This window comes from Anastrepha obliqua, chromosome 1 (genome assembly GCF_027943255.1).
Source record: "Anastrepha obliqua isolate idAnaObli1 chromosome 1, idAnaObli1_1.0, whole genome shotgun sequence".
In the NCBI taxonomy this organism is placed as follows: domain Eukaryota; kingdom Metazoa; phylum Arthropoda; class Insecta; order Diptera; family Tephritidae; genus Anastrepha; species Anastrepha obliqua.
Genome location: NC_072892.1, coordinates 142,197,074 through 142,209,652, shown reverse-complemented (window position 1 = coordinate 142,209,652; position 12,579 = coordinate 142,197,074). Strand labels below are relative to the sequence as shown.

Below are 12,579 nucleotides of genomic sequence, written 5' to 3'. Positions count from 1 at the left end.
GTTTCTTTTTCAAGTCTTTCTCCAACGCAGGGGAGACGTCCTCCTTCCTCTGCTACCACAATTGGTATCTCATTGAAAACTTTCAGAGCCGGAGCGTTTGTATCCATTCGGACGACATGACCCAGGATCTTTATTCGCTGCGCTGTGTCTATGTCGTTGTAAAACTCATACAGCTCATCGTTCCGTCGCCTGCGATGCTCGCCGTTGCCAACATGCAAACGTCCAGAACTCTTGCGCAGTATCTTTCTCTCAAACGCTCGAAGCGTCGCTTCATCGGTATTGTCATCGTCCACGTTTCTGCGACATACGATGATGAGAACCTTGTTGAGTGTTAGTTTTGTTCGTCGAGAGAGGAATTTACTACTCAGTTGCCTACTTAGTCCAATGTAGCACTTGTTGGCAAGAGAGATTCTACGTTGGATTTCCAGGCTGACATTATTATCAGTGTTGATGCTCGTTCCTAAATATACGAAGTCTTTTACAACTTCGAAATTATAACTGTCAACAGTGACGTGGGTGCCGATACGCGAGTGGGCCGACTGTTTGTTTGATGACAGTAGGTACTTAGTTTTGTCCTCGTTCACCACCAGACCCATTTTATCCAGTTTGGAGAAGACAGAACTAATAGCGCCGTTGTTAAGGCCGATGATGATCATCGGCATACGCCAACAATTGTACGCTCTTATAAAAAATTGTGCCTGAGCGATTAAGTTCTGCGGCTCGCACGATCCTCTCCAACACAGGTTAAAGAAGTCACACTACAGCGAGTCTTTATAATACTATAATATATTATACGAATACTTTATTTACTAAATTTAATACTCTGCCTAACCTCACATCTACACCTTCTAAATAAGACTACCAGCCAAGACTAGGGGAAGCATCCGTGCCCGCTTAAAAGCTGCGTCAGGAAAAAATCAACGTCTCCATGTTTTCGTGCATCGTCTGACACCGTCCTGCAAACACATGCGGTGAGGTTTTTGGAATGCTAGGATATTTGGTCATAGTGTTATCTTTGAGAGCGAAAGGCTTATTAGCATCTCATCAGATTTTACTACCGCTACCCTAGACTTTAGAAATGGGATTTGAATTCAGTGGTCAAAGAGAATACAACTGCATGTTACACTGATGGATTCAAGATGGATTGCGGAGTCGGCGCCGGTGTGTATTTGAAAGACCTCGAAACTTCCAAGTATTTTCGTCTGGAGGATTGGAATCTTTCAAGTATAAGTTCTTGGGATAAGGGAAGCTTGCAGCCAATTAAAAACTGTCGAGAACAACTGTCGAAAGTAAGCTTTCGTCAAGCAGGCATCTCAGCTTTAAAGTCACCTAAAACCTATTCAAAAATCGTCAAGCAATGCAAAGAAGTACTTAATGCGTTAGCGCGCACGACAGACACCACTCTCATCTGGGTACCTGACCATAGAAACATAGAAGGAAATGAGAAAGCTGATAAACTGGAAAGACAGGGGCCATTCTATAACGAATCTGAAGCGGTAGAAATAGGCTGTCCCCAAGGCGTGCGCAAAAGTGAGATTTTTTCCCTTTTTCAGAAGCAGACCGTTGACGGATGGACCACCACGGCTACCTGTACAATAACTAAACAAAGGTGGCTCAATTTCAGCAAATCCAGAACTGATGAGTGGTTAAGAAAGCCACGAGCAACCATTTTCAGAATTACGTCAACAATAAGCGGTCACTGGACTTTGGGAGACCATGCCAGGAAGGTGGGGTGGCCGTACAACGATTTATAATCTGTGTCAGAAGAAACGAACCGATTTTTTTCTTGTACCTTCATGATATATTTCGTTCTGCGTTTTGCTGCATAACAGTCCCACTCAAGGGCTACGAAGCCAGTGCTAACTCAAATGAGTGAGAAGTACGCGAAGCATTTTGAGGCGTTATTTTTATGCATGCATTCGAAAGGGCAGAAATTATCTTACGCCACGGCTGCAAAAGTGATTAAAAAATCAAAAAAGTTTGTTTTGATGTGGAATCAGCGGTTTAAAGTGTACAAGAAGGTAGATGACTCTTCCGAGCGCGGCTTGAAGCGAGTGGCGACAAAAAAGCAGGATAAAGTGATCGTCCAACTTTTTAAGCGGGACCCTTTTTTGTGACTCCGCCAAGCACAATCAGTTTTTGCTAAAAAGGGAATAGATGTGAGTATCAACACCATCGAACGTCGACTGAAGGAGGCCAACATATCCTACCGTCCACATCATCAAAACCACTGCTCTCAGAAAAACGCATTGAGAAACAACAAAACAAGAAAATTGCGTCACAGTATTGGACTGGCCTTCGCAGTACCCAGACGCCAACCCCATTGAAAATGTGTGGAGAACTATAAAAATGCATCTTATCGGAAGGCCAGTATATGATCTAAAGCAACTCGTGCGTCAAGTTCGCAAAATCTAGTGCTGTTTATCGACTATCTACCCAGAAAAGCTGATTCAAAGCATGAGGAAAATACCAGGCTATACTCGACAACGATGGAGACTACACGGTTTATTGAGTAATTGCATTCTCTTTGATCTCCTCCATCGACTGAAATCTCCTTCCACGAAGTGGTAACTTCAACTTGGGAAACACAAAGAAGTGGCACGGGGCCATACCAGGTGAATACGGTGCTTGTACGATGGTATTTACTTGGTGTTTGGTCAAATAATCCAGTACAATTTGGGCTCTGTGCGATGGCGTGTTATCATCATGCAAAATCCAAGAATTGTTGGCGTACATTTGCATGTAAGGTATGGTATTATGTTTTTCTTCCGTTACTGGTTTAGGGGTGGTGTATAATGGAAGTAATTTAATATTTTTGTGTGTTTTTGGTATTGATCTTTTAGGTGAAAGATCCAAAACGTGGAGTTTAGAATCATGTAAAGATACTTTGTAGAACATTTCATAAGGTTAGTTTTTCAAGAAACGCATTGATTGAGTTTTCAGCAAAGAGACGGATTCACCCGCGGTTACTCTTTTTGTTATTGATTCTTCTAGTGACTTCGTCGAAATAACATCCGGCTGCGTCATTCGTTTTATCGAAAATGGCCTTTTCCTTCTACACTTTTCCATCAATTCATAATAATGCTCAGGAATGTATAATTAAGTTGCTTTTTTTATTTTCATTTCTATCAAACCGAAATCACGATCACTCGGTAGAAAGGAATGACCCGATACCAAAAATTTGTGGTCTACCGTTTCAGTATTACTATTATTTGACTGAGCAATTTTCATCCATGTTAATGCTATTTTAATGTACGATTTTGGCCTGAACACGCATCCCTGTAAGCTACCAAGCGTTTTTGAGTAGTTATCCTCCATTTGCGCTAAAATGCTTGATGCTACTCCCTGTGCCCCTCTTGATGCTGTAGTTTCATCCCATACATACATCTTGACATTGTCATTATGGAAATTATGGAAGCCCAAGTTGCAAACATGCATTATTCGCTTATAATAGACTAACGAAACAGACCGTTTAGGGTACGGAAGTGCCTTTTGTAAATCATATGAGAATCCATAGTATTCGTTGGAATTTTCTTTCGCTTTTTTCTGGCCCTCTGCAAGACAGTTCCTAGCTCTTTTGGTATTTTGTAAATGTACATCGTGACTTTCTTTAAGATGTAATTGCTTTTCCCCATTATTGCACACTTGGATTTTTCCATTCAGTAAATATCATGCAAATTATACCTATGTAAGCTCTTCAAATTGTTTTACTTAGACCACTTTCATAATTATGGGCACATATACACTCGATGTTAGTGTAAGGGTTAAATACAATAACGAAAACAGGCCACATACATATAAGTATATACAGAAGGCCTCAACGAGCAAGCAATAACGACTAATTATTCGACAAGATAAGCATAACACCCAAATAAGTAGCGAATCGGTTAGACAAATGTAGTTTTGTGACTAACTCACTTCGATTTATTGTGGCGATACAAATGAGATAAACACCTGCTAAACTTGGAAATTCTTCGATTTCGATTAGATTATTGTAAACGATTAGGAAAAGTATTGCTCTAAGACTTAGAGTCTAAGTAGTGATGAATTGGATGGTGGGTTAATGTATTTTGCTCAGTTACAGTTAGAAACTCACAAAGTGAATGTGCATTTGAAAAAAATGACGCCAACAAGTTATACTCGCGGAGTGGTGGTACTGCTTTCCCTCGGCATCATTGCAGGTATACGAGTGCAAAGCCGCGACTGCAGTGATTTATTTGTGAATTTATTTGTGTAAAAAGAAAATGTACGATTTGTACGATCACTTTCAAGGAAGATCCGAATAAATCGGATATATTTCTTGTTATATTAAAATCTATTGCCAATTCGCTAAATACAAATTGGTATTGTTTAAATCTGCCTTATGGAAGTAGGATGCGAAAAAACGAATTTAAAAAAAAATTTTTTTTTTGTCAATAATTAATTCATACGAGTACTTCTTTTTAGGTGTTCTGAAGTTATCTTTTCATATTTTCAAAAAAAAAAAAAAAATATATAATAATAATAATAAAAAGGTGTGTGTGTCAGCTCCGACACGCGACTGGAGTTTACTCCTTAAGAACGATTACCGTGATATTTAAAAATATATTTAATATGCAAAATGAGTAAATGAAGACCTTTTCTATATTACTGGAAAAATATAAATTTATTTATACTATTCGCTATAGTAAGCCACCTGGAATGAACAATTTTTTTGGGGTTTTTCTTTTTTAAGCTGTCGCTGCAATGTCCACTTATAATAGCACTACAAATATCAAATAGGTATTTTTGATCAGTACTTAAATCTTTTTCACTGGATATATCTGGTAGTGTGAATATAATTGGTTTATAATTGACGAAAGAAAGCTTCTCACAATCCTTCAATTTTTTCTCTATTTCACCGTTAAAGCTTTCAGACGTAGAGCCATCAATGTATTCAAACAAATGTCTAAGCGGTAGTTCATTGGCGTGTAATTGGCAGATGAACCATTGTAAGGGTTTTTGAAGACAATCTCCTCCAAAGGTTCAGACGATATCACTGGTATATGTAGGTTCTCAACGAACGCACAAGCACTAGATAGGAAACGGAAATAAGCACCAAAATGTGGGCAGAAATTAGCACCCACAAGGAAAATATATTTCCTACAAGTTTGCACTAACAAAGTAGCGCCACAAGGTAGGCAGTGCTTTTTCTCACTAGAATATAGAAAAAGGGCAACGCGTCACTTCCGTCAGCGTACACTTCCGGTGATTCACGATTTTACTACCCATATTTTTCATACCATGGGCCTTATATATCGTTTCTTAAGGAGTAAACTCCAAAAAAAACGATTGTAGCGTAATTTTTTGTTAGAAGTGTTCGATATTTTTTTGTAATAAAATGAAAACAGACATGCCATTATCGCTTAGTGGACGAAATCGACAAGCTAATCAAAAATTTTCTTGTAAATTGCGTATATTACTTGATATTTACATCTCCATATATACAGAAATTTAGAGTAGATCCAGTCAACATAATATACTTTAACATAACATAACATAACATAACATAACATAACATAACATAACATAAGATAACATAACATAACATAACATAACATAACATAACATAACATAACATAACATAACATAACATAACATAACATAACATAACATAACATAACATAACATAACATAACATAACATAACATAACATAACATAACATAACATAACATAACATAACATAACATAACATGCTGTTCAAGCAAGGTAACGACGCATGAGCAAGATAACGACGCATTTTTTGGTGCGTGCAGCCGGCTACATAGAATTATAAGACATTATCACGTCAAAAAATAATATTGTAATAACATCAAAATAACAGGTATTATTAACAAACTTGGTTTTATTTTAAATTCTTCAAGTGAATCAAATTAATAATAATCAATAAGAAGGCATATGCAAATACAAATACGTGAATTTATATATGTACATATGCGCATATACATACACATATACGCTCACTTAAGTAGGAGAGAGCAAGATGTCGAACGTTGCCGTTCGTTTGCTTTGTTTGCTTTGTCGTTCGTTCCGCGCTTTCGCTTGCAGTTCATTCAAGGTAACGGCAATGAGCAAGGTAACGACACATGAGCAAGGTAACGGCAATGGGCAAGGTAACACTAATGAGCAAGGTAACGACACATTTTTTCGTGCGTGCAGCCTGTTAAATCGAATTATAAGACGTTATCACGTCAAAAATAAATAAATGGAAATCCTCGCTAAAACCGTAACATACAAAACTCCAAAAAACACGAACTGACAACACTTAAGCCCATACGAGGGTCGCATTTTATATTTTGCGCCCAATAATGAAAATACAGTAAAATAGTAATGAAAATGGCTTCATTATTTTTCAAATTTTCCCTAATAAAAAAGAAAAAATAATAATATGGAAGCCAATAAACTTCTGCATTCGCTTGAACCAATTTCGAAAGCACTGTTGCCACACAGAAGTGGATACCTCCAAAACGAACTGCTTAATGGCTTCAGTAGCTTCTTCAAGCGTTGACAAACGTTGATCTCACATTTTATCCTGTGTGCCAAATCAGTTTAAACTGTAATTTCATCCTACAAGGATCGATGACCTTGTTGAAACTCGTTGTACCAGCATTTCACAGTGACTAAGTGTAGTGCTTCAACGTCAAAAGTCGAAATAAGTTGATCAATAGACTCCTATCTCGATAAACCACATAGAAAAACGTAGAATCTCCCGAAGTTTTCGCGTGCTAATTCTGAGATAAATTTGTCTACTCATTGAAAAAGAGCAAAGAAGGTTCGTAAGAGAAAATATTATATGTACTTATGTTAAGTTTATGCCAGAAAATATCAAACTTTTCGATAGAAATATCAAACTTAGTGTTGCAAAGGCGCAAAATATAGAGGGAAACCCTCGTAGGTGATACTTAACCACAGTGGATACTTAATCGTTCCGTAATTAATATTGGGTATGGGAATAAGGTTCCGTTCTTTCTAAGCCAAAGCTACAACTTTACTCCATATTTCAGGCAGCATACGGATTCCGTTGACGAAAAATTCGAGTTCTTCTGACTTGATCGATTCATTGAGCCAATTTTCGGTACTCTCGTAAGAGGTGACCAGCTCTCCTATAAGGGCTGACTGCATTGATCAGAACAAATGGTAATCCAAAGATGCAATGTCTGGGGAATACGGCGGGTGGGACAAGATTTCCCAATTCAGTCCCTCTAAATATTTCTGGACCGATTTAGCAACATGTGGCCTTGCGTTGTCATGCAGCAAAATCAGCAAAATCAGTTTGTCATGTCTACCGTCCCATTTCGGCCGCTTTTCTTTGAGAGCTCGATTCAAACGCATTGGCTGCAGTCGGTAACGATCGCCAGTGATGGTTTCAGATTCATTCCTTATCACTCACGTGGAAATTGTTGTATTTGATGGAGTGTGATTACCGTAAATATTGATCGACATATCGAATATATCGAGCGAATATATGACACGTTTCAATAAAGCAGCATGACTTACCGCAAATGCTGTTTTTTCGAGATGCACGTAGATGTTTTTGACGTCAGGTAAAAAAGGATCATTACGCTTCAAACGAATGACAACTACTGCAATCGAGACAACACACATACATCTTCAAATAGTATCAGTAAAGACACCTCTTTTACGAGGGCGGAAACTTATTCCCATACCCTATACTTCTTTGCACAATTATGTACTCATAAACTAACATAAATGTGGAAATATTTCAGCTCATAAAAGGTCTCTCAAAATACGCGCAAAAATAAAACATAAAAAACTTTTAGACTATTTCAGATTTCTCTTAACAATTTTATGTGAAAAATAGGATGATTTATTCTGAACAGAACGACCAGTTTTAGGTTTGCCAGTAATTTTTCTATCCTCGACAGAACCAGAGTCTTGAATTGTTTCACTAACCATAGAATTGTCAACTCTTCTTCTTCTTCTTCTTACCGTCGGAGCGCTTGGTGAATCATTGCTTCATTCACAACCAACGCGTTAAGCTTTTTAAGGCCCATTTCCACATCTTCGAGCCATATTTCTCTGGGACGTCTTCTTCTTCTGCTTTCAACAGGGCGTAATTCAACAGCCTTTCAAGTTTTTCTCTCCTTGGGCATTCCAAGCATATGTACGAGCCATTTGATCCTCTCAGATTTTATAAATTTTATCACAGTTTCGTTTTGTCGACTCATTCGGACGATTATTTCCACTAAAAAGATCACGAATTTTGCGACATGTCGTCTAAATGATCGAGCATTTTTTTTATAAATTTCTATATTTCTATTTTAACGAGTTGCTCTATCGTGCGAAATTGTACAAATCTCCAAGTTGACATAAAAAAGACATTATTCACTATTGACATCTAAGCGTCACTTTTGAAATATGTTTAATAAGATCAAAGAGGAGCATCTAACTATGTTTTTATCTACGCCATCAGTTCAAAAGTAGGCAATAAAGTAAACTTTTAAAAATAATTAATATTAAACAAAACTCTTGAAAGTCTCTTCTAATTGTTATAAACAGATTAGTATGTAATAATAAAATATCTGGCGAAGACATACATAGGCGGATTTGTTAAAAACCACTTTGCACACAAAAATAATACACCAACACTCAGCATAAGCCACTTAGCGCCATAGCCGAATGGGTTGGTGCGTGATTACCATTCGGAACTCAGAGAGAACGTAGGCTCGAATCTCGGTGAAAGACTAAAAAGAAGAAAAAGTTTTTTGTAACCTCCGAGTGTATTTCTGCCATGAAAAAGCTCCTCATAAAAAATATCTGCCGTTCGGAGCTGGCTTGAAACTGTAGGCCCCTCCATTTGAGAAAAAACATCAAGACGCACGTCACAAATAGGAGGATAAGCTCGGACAAGCACCGAAAAAGGGTCTACGCTCCAATTAATATATATATACTAGCGTACCCTCGCCCGCTTCGCTAGACGATAAATTTAATGATTTGCTGAAAGAGAATAAAATTAATACGAAACAAAGCAAATTCTTTGATACAATTTCATTCGAACTTTATTGTAACACTTTTTCGTAGAGAACGTTTTTGGTTTTTTCATCTTTTGCGTGAATAATGACGATGGTTTGCCAACTCGTGAGCAAGCTACATACAATTGTCCATGAGAAAAAATTGGGTATTCTAAATTAATACCTCACATTTGTAGAGACTGTCCTTGCGCCTTATTAATTCTCATAGCGAAGTACGGCGAATAGGGAACTGCAAACGTTTGAAATCGAATGGTAAATCCACCGGAATCAGTGGAATTCAGGGTATCAAAATGTCTTCTCCTTTGTACTTCCCTTTCAAAATTGTTGCTTCGATAACGTTACCCATTAGCTTCTTCACAGCGAGTCTGGTACCGTTGCAAAGTCGGGGCACATTACTATTGCGCAGCATAATAATCGGTGCTCCAATTTTTAATCGTAAATTATGAGGTGGTAAGCCTGGCAAATCGAGTGAGTTTAAGAATGCAGTTGGATAATTTACGACCTCATCTTGATCAGTAATAGTGTCCATTGACTTATACGCAACTATGTCACCAGGTATTTGATCTAAAATAGCTGAATTTATATCATTGACGTCCTTATTTTTCCCAGCTAAAATTGCTCTTTCGCTGAGTCAATCATGGTTTTTGTAATGTTTAACTATGTTTGGAAATACACTCTGTATCAATGCCTCTTTAGACTGTGCAAAAGTGCAGAAATTGTTAGGCAATGTTATCATTCCTGTTGTTTTTGAAAAAAGTTTTATTTTTTTGGTTAAAAAGTGTTTTTTGAAGTTTTGAAAAACACTTCGCTCTAACAAATTTCTTCTCAGTTAATTGCTGAAAATTAAATATTTTGAAAAAACTATTGTATTTTTTTTAATTTAACGTTTTTGAGAAAATTTTGTTCTTGAAAAAAGTTTGAATTGATTTGTTAAAAAAGATTTTTTTCCGCTTTGAAAAACACCCCCTCGAAAAAATGTATTCTCTATTAATAGTGGAATATGAAATGCTTTGAAAACACCATTTTTTTTTTTAATTTTGTTTGGTTTTCAGAAAATTTTGTTTTGAAAAAATTTCATACCCTTGAAAAAGTTTTATTTTATTTTATTTGTTTAAAATTTTTGAAATTTTTTTTTGTAATTTTAGAAAAACACCTCTTCGAAGAAATTTCTTTTATCTTTTTGAGGAAAATTTGGTTTTGAAAAAATTTCATGCTTTCGAAATTTTTTTATTTTACTTTATTTCTTCAAAATTTTTGAAAACAATTTTTTTTATAATGTAATTTTCGAAAAACACCCCTTTGAAAAAATGTTTTCTATGTGTCATAGTGGTATTCCATTAACTTTTAGGATTATAGTCAAATATCTACGCTTTCACAAATAGCAACAATAAATAAATTTCCTCAAAACCAAAAAATTTACTTTTTTTCTAAAAAAATTCTAAACAAACAACGTAATAAATTTAGAATTTTGTGTTCACGAAAAAACAGTATTGTTTTTATTGTATTAACTGAAAACCAAAATGTTGCAAAAAATCAAAACAAAACTAAATTATTTTTTTGTATTCATTTGGTCCATATGTTCCATAAAAAGTTGATATGGTAAATAATATGCAGGGTCTGATACACACAAATTCCCATTGACCATTATAGTGACAAAATTATCGATCACCAATTCCAACAGGATTTCAAAATCAGAGTTGGAATGAGTTGTTGTGTGGTGTACTTCTGAAAAAATGAGAAATAAACAAAATAAATCTAAAAATTCGAATTCTAACTTTATCTTGTGTATGTTGTTATTACCTTTGAATTTTTCCAATGAAGCACCATTCATTTTAAATTTTCCAAGATTTTTTTTTATCATTTCGCGTTTCTTTCCTTTTTCATTCGATTCCAACATTTCTTCATAGCCGAAAACATCGTTTGCAAACGCATTCATTTCCATATAGAATTGATCAAAGAAAGCATTGCTCAATTGAATTGAAACATTATTTTCATAAGTACTTAGGACCTTAACTAATGCACCTTGGTACATACCTAACGCAGATATTCATCGCGACCTTGACATCGATACTATTGATGAAACAATACAAAGCGCTAGCAGAAGACACATAAATAGACTATTAACGCATACAAATCCTATGATGAGAAGACTACCAAATAAAGAAAAATCTACCCAAAGTCGGCTTAACCGTCAAACACCAACAGATCTTGCAAAATCCTTGTAATCAATTGTCAACTAATCGTATATGTCATTGTTTGTTAACCACTTGTTTTTAAATAATATGTATATATTTCTTCTAAATGAGCTTGGCGGCATTGGCCCTTCAATATCACTCTCATTCCATCTTTTTGTAAATCAAATTACTTATTGTCTAACGACAGGTGTAATATTTTATGGAAGAAATAAAAAAAAAAAAAAAAATTTTCATTCGAATCATTTGAAATTTCTGTATACAATACATTTCTGTATCACAATTTAAATACAAAAAATTCAAAAAAAGTTGTACACATAAAATTACACATAAAATGAATGTCGATTCGAAACTTACTTTAATCTAACAATCGAGCAAGTTTTGTTTTGTACAATATTTTGATTTTTTCTTTTTTTTATATGAAGAAAATATTTAAAAGAAATTTTTTTTTGCTAAAAACCTTCCCCTAGTGGATCCCTATAATATGAAAAAAGAACGAATAAAATTGGCCTAGTATCGGCCCAAAAAAATGCGGACAAACGAACATCATTTCATTTTTATATATATAGATAATAATATCTATTTTTTCTCTTAAGAAATTTATTTAGTCAGAACATATGTATGTAAATGAAAAAATTAATTTAAGTGAGTTATAGAAAAGAAACTAAAAAGTTCGAGCCAAATTGGGGGACATCAGAATTCGTTTTAGAGGTATGGTTCCTTCAGCAAAGTTTCTTATTTTGATCCCTAGATTATGATTTTCACAGAGCAATGGGCGATTTTTTTGCCTCCCCACAAATCGACCCGGCCTAATATATATATAAGCCACTTAATTTCAAATGCCCCAAATTTCGATCTTCCACAACTCGAATATTTCTAAACTTCAACTCTCTGCTTTTCGATTCAATTTGGTCAATCCTGCTTCCTCTCTCAATCCATACGACACACAAAGTATAATAAAGTTATTAAAATCCACTTATTAAGACCAGCACGTTTAACAACAAACCAAATAAAACCAACACATACTCAACATGATTTAAACTCTGACGCAACAACATCCACATATGTGTGCATGCACTTAGTATTTATAAGCTGCGCAGGTCCAGCCAAAGCTGAAACAAAAACTATTAGTACAGAATTTCAATTTTTAGCTAACCACAAAACGCCACAAAATGGAACGAAAAAAGGACAAGAGTGCTGTGTGGCAATGATGTAAGAGGAAAAATTAATGTTGGACCACCCGCCATTTTGTCTCTATAAGTGTATATAACCCCTTAACCGCTTCAAGCTACCCATAGAATCTACCAGGTGTGTGATATCATACTTAAACGCCAATATCCGCAGGTGTAGCAAAAAAGTGACCGTCCAGATGTCT

At 35.7% G+C, this 12,579-nt stretch overlaps 1 protein-coding gene across 2 annotated transcripts in view; it reads left to right on the top strand.

Annotated features, from left to right (window-relative positions):
• Window positions 1–12,579, top strand: part of LOC129236353 (prion-like-(Q/N-rich) domain-bearing protein 25) — a 60,333-nt gene that overhangs the window by 22,604 nt on the left and 25,150 nt on the right. The window contains exon 1 of one of the 2 annotated variants that reach the window (XM_054870694.1): window positions 4,113–4,181. The exons of the other annotated variant lie outside the window; for it this stretch is intronic. Within the exon in view, the coding sequence (XP_054726669.1) occupies window positions 4,121–4,181 (61 nt within the window). The 5' untranslated portion in view covers window positions 4,113–4,120. Of the gene's footprint in view, window positions 1–4,112; window positions 4,182–12,579 lie in introns of those variants that run through there. 2 annotated transcript variants of the gene reach the window in all.